Raw genomic sequence first — 25,112 nt, forward strand, 5'->3', positions numbered from 1 at the left:
TAGCTACTGATTTCAAGTCCAGTAAGTCCCCAAATCATACCAAAGATAAGAAAATGACATTTAGGGCTGGAGAGATGGCTTAGCGGTTAAGCGCTTGCCTGTGAAGCCTAAGGACCCCGGTTCGAGGCTCGGTTCCCCAGGTCCCACGTTAGCCAGATGCACAAGGGGGCGCACGCGTCTGGAGTTCGTTTGCAGAGGCTGGAAGCCCTGGCGCGCCCATTCTCTCTCTCTCCCTCTATCTGTCTTTCTCTCTGTGTCTGTCACTCTCAAATAAATAAATAAATAAATAAATAAAATGACATTTAGCAGTATACAAAACTATGTATTTCCCCCAATAATGACAACACACAATGAAAATGAAAAACATTTAATGCACAAGAAAAAAAATACAACAAAAAGGCATTGAAAGCATTACATAGTGCAAACACCAAAGATACACAACTATTAACTTAGTGGCACTTATAAAAACTAAGCAAGAATACAGGAAAGTGTCTCCCTCGGTTGTTTTAATAAGCAGGCCACGATTCAGAGGTTAAATTGCCTTTCTTCCCAGTTTATGAAACCTCATTTGCTACTTCTGTTGAGGTGACTACCTGATTAGGAATATCTGGAAAATTTCATGTTTTCTGTATACTAACATTGCATTTTTATGTCACCTACTCTAATGTATGTAGAAGGAAATTTTGTATATCAAGATCACAGCAAGGCAGTTCCATCAGGACAGGATGTGCTATCCAAATATACACAACTTCTCAAAACCACCTAGAGACTGAAGAGAAATCTTTCTAATCAAGAGTGTCATGTCAAGGAAAGGATAGGAGTGTAGGTAAAGTGCTTATAGGAAGCAACAGACTCTGCTAAGCAGGCACTAAGGAGAACGTGTGCTAAGCTTCCAGGACATGAGGGATCTGAATATACACCCAGGGTTGGTACACCAACGCCTGACAGCGCTGCTTCTACCTCCAAGGCAGGAACTAATGGGTTTTTGACTGCTCACCCATAATTTCCACAACAAAACTGAGGTAGAGTAGGTAGACGAGTGTGCTCATATAATTTACAAGTGAGAACAATGGCTTAAAGGATTTAAGCCACTGAGATAGATACCTTTCTCCATCCAAGAGGCACCAAGTACTTACATAGCTATAGATTGAACAGTCCTGTTCAGCTGCTGGTTGCTGACTTCTGTGCCAAGTGCTGATGAGGCAAGAAACATTGCCATTTTCTACTGGTTTTAAAAGGGTTAAGAGGAGGACATAAAGGAGCCGCTTTCTTACTGAAAAGGAAGTGAAAATGAGAAAACGAATCTTCCTATAACAAGAGGGAAGGCTGACCTCCATTTCTTAGTGCTGAGATAAAAGCAGCAAAGATAATCCCCTCCCCCATCGCGCACACAAAGGAAGCCTCAACTACAATCCTGTACTTTACAGTAGGTCACAGCTCTGACCTCATGGCTTCCTTTGGTGCCCGCTTGAGCTCACCACCTCACTGTGCTACAAAACATTCCTCAGGAATGGCTGCAATGGCAATTTTACCTAGAAGCGCTGTAATTATAATCATCCAAGGGTGATGCAAAAGGCCTGTGGTATTGAAGCAATACCTCAAAACAGGTTAACTTTGAACTAAGAGAACATAAGGGCAACAGGGAGGGAGGGAGAATTGTCTACTGACATCAAAGTACTTAAACAAACAAAATAAAGAAAACATCCGCCTTTGGATAACAAATTAAATGCTCTGATAAACTCTCAAGTGTCAAAATGACAATGTCAACCTTTTACATGTGTCAAATTACAGCAAACATCGAGAAAGGAATTGCTGTTAGCACTATTTGACTCTTTTAAGTATCTTCGACCTCTCCACGGTAAGAAATGGTGAGTTCTACCAGATGTGCTCTTAGGACTTAAATGTGGACCCTACAAGAAGGAAAATGACCTGAAGGAAAAGCAGCAATATGGATTTCCAATATGCTACCGAGAAATGCTCACCACCTTTCTGCAGATGTAGGTAGCTTTCTGTAACTGTTGGTGGAGGGTCAGAAATAGTTTCCTTTTAACAATGCCACTCACCAAAGGCATTACTTGAGATTGCACATTCATTCCATCCAAAGATCTCAAGATGGTTATGCGACATTCTCCCACAGGAGACGGTAACTAGAGGCTCCTCTTAAGGAAGCAAATAGTAATGGCAGACAACACAGAGCTGTCAACACAGAAAAAACATCTTCAAACAATCAGGGAAGATGGTCCCCAAACTTGGTCCAGGGAGCCACTTTAACCATCTCAGATACTCATTCCCAGTTTAGCCTATGCTAAGCTACAGCTCTTCTACTTACAAATCTAAGGAATCTGGTGAAGTAACCTCACCATTCCCTATGGCAGTGCAAAATTTCAGCCATTGTAAACACTGTACATTTACTTTTGGCACAGGGGAGAGCTTTCAGGTTTCAGTCTTTAAGTGCAGGTTCTAAACCCAGCTAGTTCCTTATTTATCTAGCTATAGACATTTGCAGCAAACAGCATCTATTTTGATAATGTGTGCACACATACATGTACCCTCGTGAATGGTAGGAAGCAACAAAATGAATACAAGTCTGAACAATTTAAGAACAGAATAGGAAAAACAGATGATTCACAGTATCTAAAGCTATGTACTTTCAGAAGTTCACATAATACATGGAGAAAAAATAGCTGGTTAGCAAGTTTCCTTTCTAAGGTGAACCAAAGGTAACAATATGATAGCTGTGCCAACTCAAGAACATTCACAATTTCCTACATATGACTTCAAAGGCACCCATATTACACTGATTTAACAGAGAAATGTTACAAATGATCACACTTTTAAACATAAATTATTTCAAGTCAATCCCTCACAAACTATCACACACACCTAAATATACCTAACGAATACACCCACATTGTCATAAATGCTTGGCAGTGAAATAGTATATTACACAATTTCATGGCAGTTTGGAGGCTAGACTTGGATACACTTGTTCTAGTCTGAACTGACTGAAAATGCAGGCTATCTCTAGAAGGATTTGAGAAATGGTAAACACTAGTTGGAAGGAGTCTGACATAAGTACTAAATGCAAGGGCATAGCAATTACTGTAACGTGCACCACAAGGAGAAGGAGTCAGCAGTGAGCACAGGAGACGTTTAGCTGTAATGTAGGAATTGTTTCTCTAGTGACTTGTCATCTCTGCTCTGAGCTTCTTATCCAAGATAACATGATCATAAATATTAAGTGACAAGTAAAATAAAAAACTTAGGTATGGTGGTGCAAAGCTGTAATCCCGAAACTCAGGAGGCATAAGTATCAGGACCGTGGTAAGTTTGAGTGAGGCCAGACAGGGGTACATAACAAAACACTGTCTCAAACAAAAAATTTAAAAAAAAAAAAAAAAGAGAAAGAAACTTGATGCTAATGAAGGTTTGACTATTCAGTTCACTGCATAACCAAAAACAATGAGCACCAATGACATCTGCTTTATAAGACCCTTACTCTCAAGATTTCAACAGAAGTTCAGCATATCAACAATTAGGGTAATCAAATAATTTAATGTCCAAATCAAGACATTTAAAAATGAAGATGAGCCGGGCGTGGTGGCACATGCCTTTAATCCCAGCACTCAGGAGGCAGAGGTAGGAGGATCGCTGTGAGTTCGAGGCCACCCTGAGACTCCATAGTGAATTCCAGGTCAGCCTGAGCTACCTCAAAAAAACAAAAAAAAAAAAAAAGAAGATGGAGAAAAACCAGGGACAAACTAGCACTATTTCCAGAAAACAAGAGCACATGGGCCCATAATTATAACTAAAAGATGTATGGCAGTAAACTGGAAATCCCACCAACAATGTCCTTATTTTAGAGACAGAATACAAATCTATATCCCTGTGGGAATGAAAAAGACAGTTAACACCAGGTATGGTGGTGCATGCCTCTAGTTCCAGCACTCAAGAGGCTGAGGTAGGATGATTGCCATGAACTCCAAGCCAGCCTGAGCTACACAGTGAGTTCCGAGATAGTCTGGTAGAGTTAAGATCCTGCCTCAAAAAAAAAAAAAAGAAAAGAGTAACAATAATAAATACCAGAAACAGATTAACAGTTCAATGTTTTCTGCAAGTAAACATGAGATATGGCTCAAACATACATCCCCAGCACTGCAAAACAAAACAAAAACAAGCCTATTGATTCTCTAGCAAAATACTTAGTGGCTAAGGGGACAGGGAGAAACCCAGCTGAGCAAATATGAAAAGGAAGGCTGAGGAGCCTGCAGCAAGTCCATACTGGTAAGATGTACCAACATTAGCATCATGTATCTATAAACATAAACGTTCATTTCTTCTTCAGTTTTATCAAAGAAACAAAAATTCTCATCTTTACCTAAGAGGATCATAAAGTACAAGTGCAGAGCCCCAATTCTCCTGACTGCCATTTCTTACCTACAGAAGAATTTTACACAAAAATTCAGAAGTACTAAACTTATTATGAAGAGTATTACTTGGGGGAGGGAACAAGGAGGAAATTAAATTAGCTTTCTGAAGTTTCAGATCATTCATCATGTTCTAGCAAAACATTTACGTAAAAGGACTAATTTTGCTTATTAAGGTTAAACTCTCATCCCTAAATAGCTAGACCTGGGCTTCATTCTTCAGAAAGAAGCAATATTGCAGAAAATGATGCAAGTTGCTATTACTTGTCCTCAACAGTGGGAGAAATACCTTTATGGCTAGCTAAAAATGTACAGGCTCTTTTCTTTAGACAGTATTAGAAGTCAATCTTCTCTCTAAAGTCTCGTATTAGCTGTACATCAGTGTCCAAGACCATTTGTTCAGATCGACATTTTAAGACTATTAGTCATCCCAAATTCAACCATTAAAAGTAATTAGCAAGTGACTGACAGAATAAGCTTTTTCTCAAGACTCTAGCAGGAAGAGGAATTCCAGAAGCAGTTCTACCACTATGGCATTTGGCTTCATGTGCAAAGTAACAGGGACTGAAAATGAGTGCATTCGTTTTAAAAGTCAGCAATTCCAACTGCCTGCCTAAAACTAAACATGATTCGTAAGGAATTCTATTCTATATACTTCTTACTTGATATGTACAAAAACAGGAAGAAAATGCTTTTTAGGACAAGGCTTCAGAAAGCACAAGCCTCCTAAAACACTTGTTCAAGATATCCAGACCCCAAGGCAGTCTCTAGGAACTGGGGTACTTTTAACAAGAAATCCAGGTGGATTCTCATGGCCCCAAGCTCAAATTTGGTCTTCAAAATATCTTCATATCCCTAGGGATACACTAAGATTTTCCCATGGATTAAACAGACATAAATAGGTATATGGAAATCATTATCAAGACCTTCAATTCCTATATGGGCATTAGCCTAAAATTGATGTGGCTAAAATCTCTACAGAAATAAAAACATTCAATTCTCTTTAATAACTTCACTCTTCACCCAAATCTTACTGTGGACCACTACTTCAGGGTGGCATAGAGACCAAAATGCCTGAAGAACTTCCAAGAAACAATGAGCCAAGAAAGAAGAAGCAAGGAAAAGAAAAGTTTGCTTACAAATTCTGTCATACCCATTTCTCTCAAAATATCTTATGGTTATATGAACAAAATGTTTGCTAACCATTGTACTAAGGTATAGAAAGTGGACATCTCTTATAATTCTAGCCATTTGATAGCCTAAAGCAGAAGGATTGAGAGTCTAAGCCTAGTCAACACAGCGAAACTGACCTTAAAAATAATGAAGGGTGTATAGTTCAGTGGCAGAAGTAATGGGAAGGCCCTGGATTTGGGTGTCAGTATAAGGAGTAGAAAAACAAAACTTTCTTTTGTTTTCTGAACCAGGCAGTCTAACTTCAACATAAAGTAATCAAAACAGTACTTCATAATTTGAGATTTTTTGCTTCAGTGTTATCCCTCATATTTTTCTAATAACTACCTTGGATTCTGATGCCACAAGAACGTTATATTACAGAGAAAGGGAGAGAATAAAATTAACTAAAAAGAGAATCTTCAAATAATCTGATAAGTGGATTTTGTTTGGACCAGTAGTTCGATTCCCAGTTATTCAGCTTTGAAGGAAGAATGAAGTGATTTATGTTTCTTTTTAACAAAATCCCCAAATTGGTCATCAAATCCTAAAATATATCAAATTCCATGTATGCTTATATAAATAAATACATGCGAGGGTCACACTTAGAAAAACTGCTTAATACTGACTTTTTTCCCTTTAAGACAAAGTCCTGCTATATGAGCCAGGCTTCAAATCTAGTATTCTACTGTCTTCTGCCTCCAAGAATACTGTTGTTTTGATAAATTACCTGGTGCTCCTAATATTTCTCAGCAATTGATTCCACTATGCTATAAAAACCTTAATAACAAACTGAATCTCCTTCTTACAAGTAGGACATGAAGCCCCAGCCTTCTTCAGTCTTCTGGCACAGTGAAAACATGTGGTAAGATGGCTCGTTCTCCCATGGATAATGTTCCCATCACGAGGTCTCTTCTCACATAAGCTGCATGGCTTCAGGATGTTCTGACAATGCTCCATACTTTCTGTGTCTGTCCTGTGCTGAGAAAGACTTTCTGACTTGTCTCTTGTGCTGGAGATGGTCTCCTGGCTTTCAGAATTATGAGCCAAATCTAAGAATTCCACTGAGTTACAAGGATTAAGAAGTTTGGAATTTTCTTCCTTTATACACACATCTTTAGGTCTAACAACTGGAGCTGAAATGGTTCTCCGGCAATCAGGGACATCAATTCCTTCATTTTCCTTCTTTTCAGGTATGGCAGTAATATCAGATGTGGAAAGAGAATGAGTTAATTTAGAACAATCCGAATACCAATCCTTCCTCAAGGCCCAGCAACGAAAACAGTACCTCTTGCTTGGAGAGTTAAACTTTTTGCACTCAGTACACTGCCATTCATCCTACAAGAAGATATGTGCAGTTGATTAATGCTCAGCACTGAATATAATGCAGAAAAGAAGTGAACACGGGCTCATCATTTCACTAAGCCATGGGTTTGTCTAGACATTCTATACTAGTGTCTCAGCCTAGGACCAGAACAAGTTCTACATCAACACTGAACAAACAGTCTTTGGAAATTTTACAGTGAATGACATCAAGTGCACTTTCAAACAAAACTCTGTTTGTTTGGTTGGTTTTTCAAGGTTGGGTTTCACTCTAGCCCAGGCTGACCTAGAACTCACACTATGTGGTCTCAGGGTGGCCTTGAACTCATGGCACTCCTCCTACCTTTGCCTCACAAGCGCTGGATTAAGTGTGTATGCCCTACACACAGCCTTTTAACAGCTTCTTTTAAGAAAGTTCACTAGCTATAGGCTAGAGAGATGGCTTAGCAGTTAAAGTGCCTGCCTGCTAAGCATAAGGACCCAGGTTCAATTACCCAGTACCCATGTAAGCCAGGTGCACAAGGGAGCGCATGCATCTGAAGTTCATTTGCAATGGCTAGAGGCCCTGGCATACCCATTCATTCTCTCTCTGTCAAATAAATAAAGAAAAATAAAATATTTAAAATTAAAAAGAAAAATAAGAAAGTTCACTAGCTGGGTATGGTGGTGCACACCTTTAACCCCAGCACATGGGAAGCAGAGGTAGGAGAATTGCAGTTTGAGGCCAGCTGGAACTAAAAAGTGATTTCCAGATCAACCCAGGCTAGAGTGAGAACCTGGGAGGAGAGGGGGGCGGACAAGTTTTCTGAGTGAAATTTACATAGTTTCTTTTCATTGTTGCCTTCTTTTAGGTTACTTTTCCATGTACAATTTACTTCTTTCTTGGGCAAGAGATTAATAATTTCTTGTCTTAGCCAGGTGTGATGATGCACGCCTTTAATCCCAGCACTAGGGAGGAGAATTGTCATGAGTTCAAGGCCACCCTGAGACTACAGAATAAATTCCAGGTCAGTCTAGGCTACCCTATCTCAAAAAACCAAAATAAGTAAATAAATGTCTTTTTTTTTCTAATTAACAAGTACTATAAAACTTTGCAAAAAAAGAGGCTAAAACTGGGCTGGAGAGATGGCTTAGCGCTTAAGCGCTTGCCTGTGAAGCCTACGGACCCCGGTTCGAGGCTCGGTTCCCCAGGTCCCACGTTAGCCAGATGCACAAGGGGGCGCACGCGTCTGGAGTTCGTTTGCAGAGGCTGGAAGCCCTGGCGCGCCCATTCTCTATCTCTCCCTCTATCTGTCTTTCTCTCTGTGTCTCTCTCAAATAAATAAATAAATAAATATTTAAAAAAAAAAGAGGCTAAAACTAAAACAAGATTTGAAAACTATTCAATTTTACTCATTTTATAATCACTCTTCTCAGAATCACAGGTAGCTAACTGTAGGGCTAAATCATGCCATCTGAAAAATAAACATTCTTTTCCATAAATGCCAAGTAATTACCATTTTATTTCTCTATATTCAAATTTGATCCTACATCTCAATGAATTTTAAATCACTTGCTTAGTTCCAAGGTAGTTCTACCCAGAACAAATCACAAGAACTTAATGTGAGTAACTGTCTGGCCTTGACACAGGCAGATTGGATTTCCTTCAGGACAAAAGCCAAGCACTGCAAGTACAGAAGTTGTGACTCAGCTGTCAAGATAGAGGCAGGCGGACATGAGCAGTTGTTACAACACAAACCACACTCACCAGTTTATTCATCTGGAAGGTTATATAATACTCAAAAGACCTTTATCTAGATTTGAAGTTCTAAAATTGATAGAATGCTACAGCTTAATTGGCATCCTTTTTTCTTTTCTAATAGAGTTTATTAATATTAAATTCAATGGTAGCTTTGACTAGATAAAATACTGTCTATTTGCTTAATAGCTTTCCTGTGCCCAAGTAGCCAAAGAAATCTGATTAAAGATGGAAGCATTTATCTTAGCTATTTGTATTATGGTCAGAAACACTTACAGAACTAGTATGTTCCATTTAACACTACAAAGATAGTCTCCAAAGAATTACCATGATGGTCAACAACAGTGGGGTGATCTCAACACCAGAGTTGACCTAAAGTTTCCATCCTCAAGCAGCAAAATATAAAATTATCTTTTCTTTTTTTAAATTTTTTGTTCATTTTTATTTATTTCTTTGAGAGTGACAGAGAGAGAAAGAGGCAGATAGAAAGAGAAAGAATGGGCATGCCAGGGCTTCCAGCCACTGCAAACGAACTCCAGATGTGTGCGCCCCTTGTGCATCTGGCTAACGTGGGTCCTGGAGAATCGTGCCTCGAACCAGGGTCCTTAGGCTTCACAGGCAAGCACTTAACCACTGAGCCATCTCTCCAGCCCTCTCTTTTCTTTTTTAACAGGGTGAATAAAAGAGTGAGATGCAGGGAAAATAAATAAAAAGAGGAAGTCAAAGTATACATTTGGGTCTTGACCTAAGTTGTCAACTGTAACAAAATAACCTTATACCCTAAGAGTTCTATAGCAAATCTGCTTTAATAGTCCTCCATGAATTTTAATCTATGCAAAAATTAAGCAGTGCTCCATTTGTGCATAAACACACACATACATATACATATATACATATATAAGTATATGCATATATGTGTATATATATGTACACGCATATATACATATGTGTATGTATGTGTGTACATATATGTATATATTTATATATATATTTAATTTACTTATTTGAGAGACTAAGAGACAGAGTGGTCTTTATCCACTGCAAACAAACTCCACACACATGATCCACCTTTTGCATATGGCTTACTGGGGAATGGGAACTGGGTCCACAGGCTTCCTGGATAAGCACCTTAACCACTAAAGTTATCCCTCCAGCCCCCATTTGCCTTTGCTTATTTATTTGTTTGGTTTGTTTTTCAAAGCAGTTATCCCTCTAGCCAGGCTGACCTGGAATTCACTATGTAGTCTCACAATGGCCTATACCTCCTACCCCTGCTGGGATTAAAGGTGTGCACCACCCCATCCTGCCCATGTACTCCTTTTAAATGGAAGACTGATAACAAAAAGTTTACACTGCCAACAAATCTGCCTTTGGGGGCTTAGAAAAATGTTGAGTGAATAAAAGTGGAGAACCACTCTGAACAACTCTGCAGTTTCTCTATAACACAAACACTTAAATCATCCTTTCCAAGGTAGGAAAAAGATTAAATCAGATTATTCTTTTCCCTTCTCTAACAAAATGTGATGTACAGAATCTACCATGTCTTAGCAACTAAGGAAAGTAGGCAAAAACAGGAAAACATGGTGTTCTTCAATGCAAGTGAACTGCTGGGATTCATCTGAAGATCTGGCCACTGTAAAAGAGCTTTTTACCTCAGAGGTAACTTCTATGTCAGTATCATCACTTAAGGACTTAGAGTCCTCGGGGTCCTCATGTTTTTCCACTTCAATCAGCTGTGAAGATAAAAACATCTCATTAGAAAGGTTAACTTGCTTCAGGAGAGACTATTACCTGAGAGCAAAAAAAAAGTTCCACTTTAAAACTTACATTCTAACTCCATCATTATAACTTAAAAAGGAGACAGTTTAAATCTGAGCCTGAAAACATAATCCTATATGCACATGACTAACATTTTAGCATAAATGACTAAGAAGCACCCTGAGGGTTACTGAATATTACCTGTATTCAAAAAAGGTGTCTAGCTGGGCGTGGTGGCGCACGCCTTTAATCCCAGCACTCGGAGGCAGAGGTAGGAGGATCGCCATGAGTTCAAGGCCACCCTGAGACTACACGGTGAATTCCAAGTCAGCCTTGGCAAGAGCAAGACCCTACCTTGAAAAACCAAAAAACAATGGTCTAAATTTATAATTTCAAAGACAATAAACACTATCAGAATACAAAAACCTTAAAATTACTAAACAAAAAAATATATTTATCCTGGGAATCTAGGTGGATTTAAGAATGAAACAGGGCTGGAAAGATGGCTTAGTGGTTAAAGTGCTTGCCTGTAAAGCCTAAGGACCCAGGTTCAATTCCCTAGTGCCCATGTAAGCCAAGCTGACGCATGTTATCTGGAGTTCATTTGCAGTGTCAAGGGGCCCTGGCATGTTTGTCTCTATCTCCCTCTAGATAGATAGATAGATAGATAGAGAGAGAGAGAGAGAGAGAGAGAGAGATAGATAGATAGATAGATAGATAGGTATAGATAGATCGGTAGAAAGAAAGAAAGAAAGAAAGAAAGAAAGAAAGAAAGAAAGAAAGAAAGAAAGAAAGAAAGAAAGAAATAATTTACATGCCCAGCATGGTGGCACACACCTTTAATCCCAGCACTCTGGAGGCAAAGGTAGAATTACTGTGAGCCTGAGGCCACTCTGAGACTACACACTGAATTCCAGTCCACCTAGACTACAGTGAGACAGGGATGGATGATAAAACAAAACATTTCAAAATTTTTTTTCTTTTCACATTTAAGAGTAATAAAACTACTTACGTGATATTCTGGAGACTTATTAAAAACCTACAACAAGAGCTGGGTGTGGTGACACACGCCTTTAATCCCAGTACTTAGGAGGCAGAGGCAGGACTGCCTTGAGTTCAAGTTCACCCAGAGACTACATAGTAAATTCCAGGTCAGCCTGGGCTAAAGCAAAACCCTACCTCAAAAAAAGAAAAAAAAAGAAAAAAGAAAAACTGCAACAAGCCAGGCATGGTGGCGCACACCTTTAATCCCAGCACTCAAGAGGCAGAGGTAGGAAGACTGCTGTGAGTTCAAGGCCACCCTGAGACTACAGAGTGAATTCCAGGTCAGCCTGGACTAGAGCAACTCTACCTTGAAAAACCAAAAATAAAATAAACCTGCAACAGACTACAAGAAACAGACCAGGAAACAAAAAGTCAAGAAGCATGAAGATGAAGAATGCCAGGTGTGGTAGCACAGGCCTTTAATCCCAGCACTTGGGAGGCATAGGCAGGAGGATCACTGTGAGTTCAAGGCTACCCTGAGACTACATAGTGAATTCCAGATCAGCCTGGGCTAGAGTGAAACTCTATTTCAAAAAAAAAAAAAAAAGGTATGAAGAGTATTCCCTCAATTTTAAAATTGACTCTCTAGCGAAGCATGGAGGTGCATGTCTATAATCCTGGCACTCAGGAAGCAGAAGCAAGAGGACTGCCCAGCCTGCATAGCCTGCCTGATCTACTAACAACTTTCACATCAGAAAGGCCTACTTAGGTGCTGGAGTGATGGCTTAGCGGTTAAGCACTTGCCTATGAAGCCCAAGGACCATGGTTTGAGGCTCAATTCCCCAGGACCCACATTAGCCAGATGCACAAAGGGAACACATGTCTGGAGTTCATTTGCAGTGGCTGGAGGTCCTGGCACACCCATTCTCTTTCTCTCTCTCCCTCTTTTTCTGTCGCTTTCAAATAAATAAATAAAAATAAATAAAAAACTTTTAAAAAAGGGCTACCTACTAAGATCCTACTGCAATCAACCAATAAAGAATCAAAACAAAATGAAATTAAACTGATTAAATCCTAGAACTCAGCAGTTGCTCACAGACTCTCAATGCTGAGCCTGCTCACTTTTCTTTGCTTTTCTTTTTTGTTTTTGGTTTTTCGGTTTTTTGAGGTAGGGTCTCACTCTACCCAGGCAGACCTGGAATTCACTATGGAGTCTCAGGGTGGCCTTGAACTCATGGCTGGGATTAAAGGCGTGCGCCACCACGCCCAGCTAAACCTGCTCACTTTTCTGAGTCTTACTTGAAGAGCCTAACTTTCTCTTCTGCCCCCTTCTTTCTCATCCTAAGCAAGCTTCCCTTTTCCACCTTTCTCAAAAAATCGTTGCCTTACAAAAATAACAAAAATCCGGACTGCAGGGATGGCTTAGCTTTTAAGGAGTTTGCATGCAAAGCCAAAGGACCAAGGTTTGATTCCTCAGGACCCACATTAGCCAGATGCATAAGGGGGCACAAATGTCTGGAGTTTGTTTGCAGTGGCTGAAGGCCCTGGAGTACCCATTATCTCTCTCTCCATCTTCTCTGTCAAATAAAAATAAGTAAAATATTTTTTAAAAAGAATGGACATTTAAAAAAATAACAAAAACCCTTAAACTCAAGTTTACTGGTGTAAAAAACAAGTCGAGTTTAGTGGTGTAGGAAAGAAGAAACTTGAGTTTAGTGGTCTAGAAAATAGAAAAAAAAAAAAAAAGGAAACAATTACGGACCTCTGGATAACAACTTTCTCTTTATTTGAGGGGAGAGGAGGAGGAAAAGAGGGAGACACAAATAGAGAGCATAGGCACACCAGGGCCTCTAGCCACTGCAAACAAACTCCGGATACATGTGTCCCCAAGTGCATCTGGCTTACATAGGTACTGAGAAGCGAACCTGGGTCCTTAGGCTTCACATGTGAGCGCCTTAACCGCTAAGCCAACAACTTTTTCACAAACATTTGCATATTTTAAGTTCCATTCTTTTGTTTTGTTTTGGTTTTGGTTTTTCGAGGTAGGTTCTCATGCTGGTCCAGGCTGACCTGGAATTCACTATGTAGTCTCAGGGTGGCCTCGAACTCATGGCAATCCTCCTACCTCTGCCTCCTGAGTGCTGGGATTAAAGGAGTGCGTGCGCCACCACACCAAGCTTGTAAGCCCCATTGTTTTTTTAGGTTTTAAACATTTTTTTATTTATTTGAGCAAGAAAGAAAGGAAGGCATAGAAGAGAGGGAGAGAGAAAAAGGGTGCACCAGGGCCTCCAGCCACTGAAACAAACTCCAGACACATGCGGCCCCTTGTGCAACTGGTAAGCCCCATTCTTAATGCAAAATTTCCATGTCATTTTCATCTTCATTTTAGCCTTTGGCATTCCTTCCAGTGTTGTCCACACTAGTCTACAGAATTCAGTCTATAGCAAAATATCCAAGTGCCTAGGACAATTTTTTTAATGGAGGAGATGACTCAATTTAGACCTGGCTTTTCTTTTTGGTTTCCTTTTGAGATTTGGGCACGTTGTCGTATGACTTCCATTTGGTGCTCACACTATATGCAGTCAGAGTTGAACTCTTCTCTTAAGCTATAGTAACTCAAAAATAGCTTCTTTTTTTTTTTTGGTTTTTCGAGGTAGGGTCTCACTCTGGTCCAGGCTGACCTGGAATTCACTATGGAGTCTCAGGGTGGCCTTGAACTCATGGCTGGGATTAAAGGCGTACGCCCAGCTAAACCTGCTCACTTTTCTGAGTCTTACTTGAAGAGCCTAACTTTCTCTTCTGCCCCCTTCTTTCTTTTTAGTCTCAGGGTGGCCTTGAACTCATGGCAATCCTCCTACCTCTGCCTCCCGAGTGCTGGGATTAAAGGCGTGCGCCACCACGCCCGGCAAAAATAGCTTCTTAAAAGGCTTTTTTCCCCTCCCAATTTAGTTATAAAATGATTACAGATGCTATCAAGATTTTGAAGAAACAGATTTTTCTTCTATAGTAGAAAATGTTGGCAAATAAAGATTTTTTTTTTAAGAAAAAGCATTACAATGGGAGGCTAGATAAGGAAAGAGAGCTTACTGTGTCTAATGAAGTCGGAGCTTCACCAAACAATCCTATCTTATTTCTAAAGCAGGTTTATTTATCTTAATGTAAATCTAAAAATTGGAAATAGGAAAATATTGAACACTAAAAGGGGGAGGAGTTAGATATATGAGACCAGAACAGATGATTCTTTGAACACAAAAGCACTGTAAATACAAACATTTTGCAGAACATACCTTTTTGTCACTCGCTTTCCCTACTCCTCCGCTTGCTTGTTCAAAATCAGCACTTTCAACTTTTATGGCAACACCTAACTGCTCTGGGACTGATTCATTCAAAAACAAAAAATCATCCGTAGTGTCTGAAACCACAGCAGTACCTATATCCTAACAGAGAAAGACAAACATGAGCTTCTGTAACGAGATAACCTAAAATGTTGAACATAAAGGAACACAATCCTTATTGTCTTCACAAGCTATCCAAAAAACACCTTGCCTTTCCTCAACAGACATGCATTCATTTAACAGGTCTCTATATGACACCAACTTTATTACGGTAATGAACAACATGAATTTTCTATCTTTGTCAAAAATACTATATTTTCTAAAGGGGGGGGGGGATGCGTGCACCAGGATCTCCACCCAAAGCCAAAAAACTTCAGATGAATGTTCTGCCTTTCCATGGGTACTGGGGAAACAAACCACAGTCCTTAGGCTTCACAGACAAATGCCTTAAAAACTGAGCCATCTCTCCAGCCCGAAATTTCTATCTTAAAAACAAATGAGGCTGAAGAGATGGCTTAGCAGTTAAGGCACCTGCCTGCAAAGCCTAAGGACTCAGGTTCAATTCTCCAGGTCCCATGTAAGCCAGATATACATGGTGACACATGCATCTGGAGTTCACTGACAGTGACTAGAAGCCCTAGTGCACCCATTCTCTCTCTCTCTCTCTCAAATAAATTAGAAAAAAGAAAAGGTTGTAAAAAAAAATGAGGTATAATACCCAAGAAGCAATACTGAAGAGCTTAAAAGGTTAAGTAAGGAATCACAATTGCATTGCTAAACAAAATGCATTCACAACAGGCATCTCCATAAATGAGAATCTTGAACACTTCCTATCAGTTCTGACATGGTCTTCTTTTAGTGACTACTACTGAAGAAATACTGATGGAGCCGGGTGTGGTGGTGCACACCTTTAATCCCAGCACGCGGGAGACAGAGGTAGGAGATTACTGTGACTTCGAGGCCACCCTGAGACTACATAGTGAATTCCAGGTCAGCCTGGACTAGAGTGAAACCCTACCTTGAAAGAACTGCTGATAGTAACCCAACATTCTCACTGACACAAAGAGCCTTCTTGTTGCTTTTTATGTTTGTTTTGGTTTGGAATTTCCAGGTAGGGTTTCACTCTAGCAGATTGATTGATTGACTGACTGATTTTGGTTTTTGGAAATAGGGGTTCACTCTAGTCCAGATTGAGCTGGAATTCACTAGATAGTCTCAGGGTGGCCTTGAACTCATGGTGTTCCTGTTACCTCTGTCTCCCAATGCTGGGAATAAAGGCGTGTGACACCACAACTTGCTTTCTGTTGTTGTTTTGAAGTGGGGTCTCACTGTAGCCCAAGTTGACCTGGAATTCCTATGTAGTCTCCGACTAGCCTCAAACTCACAGCAATCCTCATACCTCAGCCTCCTCAAATGCCAGGATTAAAGGCCTGCACCTCAAGGCCCAGCTGTTTTTGTTTTTGAGAAATAGTCTATTATGTAGGCCTGCTGGGCTTCCAGGCCAGCCTCAACTTACACTCCTCCTGACTAAGTCTACTAAGTGTACAGACTGAAGGTGTGGGGTGTCACTTCACTACACCCAGCTACATTACTCTCCCACGGTTTAAACAACTTCTTTTGAGGAGGGAGGGCAGTTTGAGGTAAGGACTCACTCTAGCTCAGGCTGACCTCAAACTCACAGCAGTTCCTGAGTGCTGAGATTTAGAGGTGTGCCCCGCCATGCTGAGCTATGTCATCAGTTGGTGGACATCTATGTTCCATTTCTTCTTTTTTTTTCTGGTTTTTAGAGGTAGGGTCTCACTCTAGCTCGGGCTGACCTGGAATTCACTATGTAATCTCAGGGTGGCCTTGAACTCATGGCGTTTCTCCTATCTCTGTCTCCTGAATGCTGGGATTAAAGGCGTGTGCCCGCCAGCTGGTTCCTTAGCCATTGTGTCTAGTGTAGCAATAACATAGATGTTCAAGGATCACTGTTGTAGCACTTAAGTGTCTTTCAAGGTTAGTTTTTCAATCTAGAATTGGACCCTACTTTGGAAGGAAGGAAGAAAAGAAAGGGGAGGGAGGAGCCAGGTGTGGTGGCATATGCGTTTAATCCCAGCATAAGGAAGGCAGAGGTAAAACTTGCTGAGAGTTCAAGGTCACCCTGAGACTACATAGTGAATTCCAGGTCAGCCTGAGCCAGAGTGAGACCCTACCTTGAAAAACCAAAAAAGAAAAAGAAAAAAGAAAGGAGGGAGGGAGGGAAGGAAGAAGAAAGAAAAAACTTGTATATAATACAATGGAATTCTATTCAATCATAAATAAAAATAAAAAAGAGGATTATGACCAAGGTACATTGTATATATGTATGGAGATTATTGATGAAAAACTTTTTTTTTTGAGGTAGGATCTCACTCTAGCTCGGGCTAACCTTGGAATTCTCTATGTAGTCTCAGGGTGGCCTCAAACTCACAGTGATTCATCCTCCTACCTCTGCCTCCTGAGTGCTGGGATTAAAGACGTGCACCACCACGCCCAGCTTTGATGAAAAAATTTTAAATAAATAAATAATAAGAGGTGGCTTAGCAGTTAATCACTTGCCTGTGAAGCCTAAGGACCCTGGTTCGAGGCTCAATTCCCCAGGACCCACGTAAGCCAAATGCACAAGGGGGCACACGCATCTGGAGTTCATTTGCAGTGGCTGGAGGCCCTGGCACGCCCATTCATATTCTCTCTCTCTGCCTGTCGCTCTCAAATAAATAAATTAAAATAACCAAAAAAAAAAAAGATTAAATAAATAAATAAATCTGGAAAAAAATAAAAGCTGGACATGGTTGTCATGCATTTAATCTCAGCACTTGGGAGGCAGAGGAGGAGGATCACCATGAGTTCAAGGCTACTCTGAGATTACTTCTAGATCAGCCTGGGCCAGAGTGAGACCCTATCTGGAAACCTTCTCCCTAAAAAAAAAAAAAAGGACTGGAGAGATGGCACTTGGTTACAAGATTCCAAAGCCTAATAGCCTAACAACCCAGATTTGGTTCCCCAGTACCCATATAAAGCCAGATGCACAAAATGGCACATGCATCTGGAGTTTATTTGCAGTGGCTGGAGGCCCTGATGGTCCATTCTCTGTCTCTCTCTTCTCTATCTCCTTCTCTGCTTGCACATAAATAACTATTTTAAAAACAAAAAATCAAAACGAAGTAACACTTCCTTTCAGAAATAAAATTTACCTGGTGTGTCTGTAAATCAGTTGAGCTGCTACTTCCAGGTATACTGTTGTTTCTCAAGTTTCCCAAAAACCACCATGGCAAGCCAGCTACATCCCATTCCTCAAATTCAATGTCCAGCCTGGATGTGTCAACTTGATTTAAATTTTCTATCAAGTCGTCATCTATAGAAGCCAAATGAAAAGAATAAAAATTATAAATAGTACTGAAGAACCAAAATTCTCCTCAAAACATTTAGAATCTTTGTAATATAGGTTAAAAAGAAAATCCCATTCTCAGTAAGAACCAAAACTCAAATGTCTTAGTGACAGACCTCAAAATCTCCAGTTTAGGTTGGAAAGATGGTTGGAGAGAAGCCTAAGGACCCACGTTCGATGCCCTGGTACCCATGTAAAGCCAGATGGCTGGAGGCCTGGGTGTGTCCATTCATATAGTCTCTCTCAAGTAAATAAATAAATAAATATATATATATATATATACACATATTTTTTTAAATCTACCATTTAGGTTTCATTAGCAAGCAATGGCATTATAAGTAGATGACCACTTCAGAAATCCAAACTCTTAAAAGCATCTGAACTAAATGGTGTTGCTCTAAAAGGCTTTGCTAAATATTTTTGGGCATTTGAAACCTTTCTGACACTTGTTGGAGATCACTGTCATATTTCAACACTGCTGACAGCATAACTGTACGAAAGTAAACATGTATACAAGTTGAGGAATGCAGCTCTTCCTGTCTCAAATCAAACAAAATAAGTTAAATCCTAACTATAAGCTCCCATGCTGTTTACCTTAGCCAGATTCCTTCCTAGCAAACCTGTTTTGTTTTGTTTTTTAACTTTATTGACAAGTTCCATAGTTATAGACAATGAACCACTGTAGGTCCCTACCTTCCCAAACTTTCTCCTTCACAAATCCAATCTCCATCATATACCTTCCTCCTCTCAATTAGTCATTTCTTTTGATGTCATCTTTTCCTCCTCCGATCATGTATGAGGGTCTTGTGCAGGTAGCACAAGCACTACAAGGTCATGGATATCCAGGCCCTTTTGTGTCTGGAATATTGCACAAACCTATCATTTTAAAACCATATGCCATAAAATCAAGGGAGTTTTCTCAAGACAGTATGATGTCAAAGTCATTACTTGTGATGTATATGTAAGCCATCTGTGATACACGTCTAAGCCTAGGAATAAAAACACTAATTTAGCCGGGCGTGGTGGCACACACCTTTAATCCCAGCACTTGGGAGGCTGAGGTAGGAGGCCTGCAGTGAGTTCAAGGCTACACTGAGACTACATAGTGAACTCCAGGTCAGCCTGGACTAGAGTGAACCCTACCTTGAAAATAAATAAATAAATTGGGCTGGAGGGATGGCTTAGCAGTTAAGGCACTAAGCTGCAAAGCCAAAGAACCCAGGTTCAATTCTCCAGGAACCACATAAGCCAGATGCACATAGTAGACATGCATCTGGAGTTCGTCTGCAGTGGCTGAAGGCCCTGGCACGCCCATTCTCTACCTATCTCTCTCTCTCTAACAAATAAATAATTTTAAAAATAAATAAATAAACAAAAAATATTTTAAAAACAAGCAAACACTGATTCAGTGCCTCTGGTCCCAGGTGGGACAGAGAGCACCCTCGTTTCCCCATTCTATATGTATAATTGAGTATTGAGAGGTTTTTTCGTCTATGCATCGCCTTTCCCTTTCTAGGGCCCTGCAGCACAGGCCGCAGCAGACTGACTCGAGTGCCTCATTTGACAATGGCTTGATCAACTGGACTGCTAATGGTAGCAGCACAGTAACCCAACCCTTGAGATCAAAGTAGGAAAGTACAGATCTTAATGCACAATAACAAGCTTGCTCCCACAATCTTATTGACACCACATATTTGGGGGACATTTCCCAGTAATTCATATGTTCTGATAGGTAGCATCATAAACTCTGTTGTCCAAGTAAACTCATATACACATCTTTTCTAAATCAGTTGCTTCTTTTTTTTTTTTTTTTTTTTTTTTGGTTTTTCAAGGTAGGGTCTCACTCTAGCCCAGGCTGATCTGGAATTCACTATGGAGTCTCAGGGTGGCCTCAAACTCACAGCGATCCTCCTACCTCTGCCTCCCAAGTGCTGGGATTAAAGGTGTGCACCACCACGCCTGTCTCAGTTGCTTCTTTTGTAGTTAAGTACATACAAATGCTATAAATATTAAGACGCCACATATTTCAAGTAAAAGATTTTGGGCTGTACATCTAAATTACATGCAAGACAGTTACAAATGTAATTTTGGATATCACATAAAATATTCCACATTTGGCAGTCCTCATTGTAGTACTTCACTATTTCCCAACTTTTTCATCCTTTTCTTTCCCTGCCCAATGCAGTAGGCCTAGCAGTGGCAGTCACAGATGCATAAATATGCTAAGGTACATATGACTGTGAGTCAGTTGTGCAATGAAGAAGTCTGTGACACCCCAAAACATTATAGGCCGTTACTGAGGCCCTTGGTTTCCCACCAGGAATAGATGGTAAGACCCTATTGCTGAAGACTCCACATACTTGGGCTGCAAGGCCACTGAGAAATCCTGATGGAACTGAGCTGATAACCTCCTCCATGTAGACCAGCTGACAGAAAGCTGGAAGAAGCCATTTTACATGTAGTTCAATGAGAGAAAGAGATACCACCAGTGAAGATACTCAACAGTGGACACTGCAAGCCTTATAATTGGCCAGCCAGGCCAAATGAGCCAAAGGGTGCAATAGTGGCACGTCTGTCATGATGGAAACCAACTGCCCTCCAATTGGACTGGAGGCCGACTCCATGGGGGGAAACACATCCCTGATACTGAAAACTTAAAATGGGTAGTCATGAGCCCTAGGAGTGTAACATCTTCTGATGTCTGGAAACATGTATATACTATGCTTATCAAACTGCCCAGTAAGCACTTCTCTTAATATTTATACCCTTATATTAATGCTACTCTCACTTTGGGTAGAGAATCTTCTCTTTATAGCTGGCAGTGACCTTGGGATGACTCAGAAGGTATCACAGTGCTGGAAAGAAGTGACTGGAGTACTGAGTAACATCTCGATCACACCTTCCAAGGCTCAGGGTCTAATGTGGAAGAGGTGGTGGAAAGAATGTAAGAGCCAAAGGAAGGGCAGGACTCCTTACAATGTGCTCTCTCCAGACATAAAATGGCCTGGGTATCCATGACTGCATAGTGCCTGATACTACCTACACAAGACCATCCATCATAAGAGGAGGAAAAGACCATGATATGAAAATAAAATAGAGACTGATTGAGATGGGGAGGGGATATGATGGAGAATGGAATTTCAAAGGGGAAAGTGGGGGAAGGAGGATTATTATCATGGGATACTTTTTATAATCATGGAAAATGTTAATAAAAACTGAGAAAAACAAAGAAGTCTGTGACAGAACATAACATACCCATCTAATAATAAAGTATGCCAACCCTACTATTATAGGCATATCTATGGCCAGAGAAATGTCAAACTACATTTTCACCTATTCATTGTTGTAACAATTAAAAGTCATCCTAAGATATGATCATTCAAGTTATCCTCATGTATTCAAGCTCTATCATCTATTAAAAAACATCTGCCGGGCGTGGTGACACATGCCTTTAATCCCAGCTCTCCAGGGCAGAGGCAATAGGAGCACCATGAGTTCAAGGCCACCCTAAGACTACATAGTAAATTCCAGGTCAGACTGGGCTAGAAGGAGAGGCTATCTCGAAAAACCAAATGTGTGTGTGTGTATGTGTGTGTGTGTATACATACACACACATACACATATATATACATATATCAATATTCATATCCTCTGGGAGCTGGAGTGATGGCTCAGTAGTTAAAGACACTTGCTTGCAAAGCCCACCTCTCCTGGTTTGATTTCCCAGTACCTACATAAAGCCAGATGCACAAAGTGATGCATGTATCTGAAGTTTGTCTGCAGGGGCAAAAGGCCCTAGTGGGTTCATGCTCTGTTTGTCTCTCTCTCTCTCAAATCAAACAAACAAACATCCTTTCTACCTACAGACCCTCTTGAAAGTTCTGAAACCAGCTATTCCTAAATTTCTACAACAAATTACAGTCTCTTGAGTTGTTATTTTAAACAGCAGAAAATAAGAAATGGCAATTAAATAAAACTGCATATTTATTCATACAGACTAAAAGTTGTTCCAATGTTAAAATGTAGCTCAAAATTCAGTGTAAAGTCAAACACAACATGAAGACTAGAAAACATCACACCATAAACTGAATACCTTTGGAAAATTTTATAATACATTAGTGGTGTGCATGTCTTTAATCCAGCACTCAGTAGGCTGGGGTAGGAGGATAACTGCCATGAGTTCAAGGCCAACCTAGGGCTACAGAGTGAGTTCCAGGTCAGGCAGGGCTAAAGTGAGACTCTACCTGGGGGAGGGAGAAGTCCATTATCTTAGAAGATATGTAAGATATGTTATAGAGAAGCCAGATCGCTGTGAATTCAAGGCCACCCTGAGACTACAGAGTTAATTCCAAGTCAGCCTGGACCAGAGTGAGACCCTACCTTGAAAAACCAAAAAAAACAAACAAACAAAAAAAAATGTTATAGAGGTTGGCACTTGGGAAGCAGTTAGGAATATCACTGTAATTTCAAGACCTGCCTGGAACTACAAAGTGAGTTCCAGGTCAGCCTGGACTACAGTGAGACCCTACTTTGTTTTTATTTAACAAAAACCAAACCAAGAAGAAGGATGCAGAGATAGTTCAGCAGTTACAGTACTTGCCTGGCAAAGTCTAAGGACCCCAAGTTTAATTACCCAGTACCCACATAAAGCCAGATGCTCAAGGTGGTGCATGTGTCTGTAGTTCATCTGCAGCAGCTGAAGGCCCTGCTGTCCCTATTCTCTCTTTCTACTGGTGGCACATGCCTTTAATCTCAGTGTTTGGGAGGCCAAGGTAGGAGGATCACTGTGAGTCTGAGGCCAGCCTGAAACTATATAGTGAATTCCTGGTTGCCCTAGACTAGAGCAAGATCCCACCTTGAAAAAAAAAATGTTTAAGCCCAAGTCAACTGAATTCATAAATACAGAAAATGAAACGAAACAGATGGCAAACTGACAAATGAACAGTGATCTTTGCTATGTATACTGGCTAACGGAAGGGTCTTGCATTGACCACCAGCATGAAGTTGTTACAAAAGCACTACAAACTTCAAAGTTAACAAAAAGCGACTGTGTTAAAATGAGATTTTCAGAAAGAAAAAGAAGAATAGCAAATGGCACTCCAATTTTTTTTAAACTTTTTTTGGAGAAAGAAAGGGGCGGGGGACGGGGCCAGGCAATGGGTAGGCCAGATGTGTGTGTCCCCTTATATGCATCTGGCTTACGTGGGAACTAGAAATTCAAACATGCATACTTTGCAGGCAAGTGCCTTAACTACTAAGCCATCTCTCCAGCCCTCTTTTGTTTTTAATCTTTGTGTAACACATGGAAAGTGCTTATGTGTTTGAGTGTATGGGCATGGGCATGCCATGACATGTGTGGAGGCCCGCGGACAAAGTTCCCACCTTCCATCTTGTTTAAGACAGTGTCTCTTATTTGCCACTGCTTTGGGATTCTCCTGTCTCCACCTCCCATTTAACTACAGAAGTACTGAGATTGCAGATCACAATACTACTTCTGGCTTTATATGGTTCTGAGGTTCCATATTCAGGGCAGCACACTGGCAAGTGCTTTCTCTACAGAGCCACCTCCTCAGTCTCCATCCTACTAGGTTTTGAGCTTCTATTTTCAGCTACATAGAACCATTTCTTGAAATAACAAAGGTGGGGCGAGCCTAGAGCCTTAATTCAAACCTTACCTCCTCTAGAAGTCCTGCAATTGTGCTGTGAGGTAGGCAGTGTGGCACTGTCATCCTCTCCCGCTCTTCTTCTGGAACTGGAACTTGCTGTTGCACTTTGCTGAAAGAAGGGAAACATGCCCATCAGTGCAGCAGAAATGACTGAGACCAAGGGATGTAGCAGTTCCATTCTGGCTTACCAGTTAGTGTGCAACACAATGGGTTATGCACAAGAGAGAATTCTGAAGTTTATAACAGCCATCAAGTAAAGCAAAACACAATACCTCTCAACACATCTATCAGCAGAAATAGAAGAATCCCAAACCTGGGGGTAAAAATAACCTCTATATGAAGGCAAGTAGATGCTCTTAAGACACAAGTTATCTGTATAGTCTACTACAAAATTAGGCCTATTTTAGAAGCATGTGAAACCCTCACCATGTACCAGGATCATAAAGCTTCCCCAAGTTTGAGGAAGTTTTCACAAAAGGCCTAACATGAACTCAACTGCAATCAGCCTGTTAAAATTTTATAAAGCAATTTCCTCAAACATGTATGTAGGTACACAATTACAAACATACACATACACAGAGGCATACACAACCCAAGAAAGTGCAACTGGAAGAACTGAAATCAGAAGTGCTACATCCCAAAGGCAGATTCAGAGACTGGAACTCTGGGAAGAACAGAGAAGGTTCACTCTGTCCCTGGTCTGTGAACTCCCAAGAACCTTTCTTACTTTATGTTCTTACCACATTTGGGAAAAGGCCTTGGGAGCCCAAGATCCACAGGTACAGAGAAGGGGCCACTCTGTACAACAAAAGAAGTCACCATGTGGTGATTTTACCTTCAGGTGGTCTTGACTTGGATTATCCATACTGTGATCCTGTGCGAGAGCGAGAGTCTGAGCAGCATCTGGATAGCAAGTAAAACAAAAGGAAAACCTTCCCTGGTAATAACCATTCTTTCCACAAAAAGGTCCTCAGCAAACAACCCTGAAGCCAGGCTTGCTTCCCATTGATGTACTACTCCGTGTTAGCTAGAAAAGACTCTCATATCTAAAAGGGAGAAACCAAAACTGATAAAAATGGCAAAAACCAGCTGGTTGTGGTGGCGCACGTCTTTAATCCCAGCACTCGGGAGGCAGAGGTAGGAGGACTGCAGTGAGTTTGAGGCCACCCTGAGGCCACATAGTGAATTCCAGGTCAGCCTGGGCTAGAGCGAGACCCAACCTTGAAAAACTAAAACAAAAAAGGGGAAAAAAATAAGGCAAAAACCAGGACAGGCCATGTTCAAAATAGTACCAAAAATGTT

General features: G+C 40.6%; 1 protein-coding gene across 8 annotated transcripts in view; it reads right to left on the reverse strand.

Annotated features, from left to right (window-relative positions):
• Window positions 1–351: 351 nt before the first annotated feature.
• Window positions 352–25,112, reverse strand: part of Mdm4 (MDM4 regulator of p53) — a 54,504-nt gene continuing 29,743 nt past the window's right edge. For 4 of the 8 annotated variants that reach the window (XM_004663561.3, XM_045151401.1, XM_045151400.1 and 1 more), the window contains 6 exons: window positions 24,646–24,713; window positions 23,820–23,919; window positions 17,951–18,111; window positions 14,688–14,837; window positions 10,311–10,391; window positions 352–6,935 (listed from right to left, as the gene is read on the reverse strand). In XM_004663561.3, the coding sequence (XP_004663618.2) occupies window positions 6,363–6,935; window positions 10,311–10,391; window positions 14,688–14,837; window positions 17,951–18,111; window positions 23,820–23,919; window positions 24,646–24,713 (1,133 nt within the window). In that variant the 3' untranslated portion in view covers window positions 352–6,362. Of the gene's footprint in view, window positions 6,936–10,310; window positions 10,392–14,687; window positions 14,838–17,950; window positions 18,112–23,819; window positions 23,920–24,645; window positions 24,714–25,112 lie in introns of those variants that run through there. The other 4 variants (XM_045151398.1, XR_006637576.1, XR_006637587.1 and 1 more) reach the window with 4 other exon arrangements.

Source organism: Jaculus jaculus, chromosome 1, assembly GCF_020740685.1.
Source record: "Jaculus jaculus isolate mJacJac1 chromosome 1, mJacJac1.mat.Y.cur, whole genome shotgun sequence".
Lineage (NCBI taxonomy): Eukaryota > Metazoa > Chordata > Mammalia > Rodentia > Dipodidae > Jaculus > Jaculus jaculus.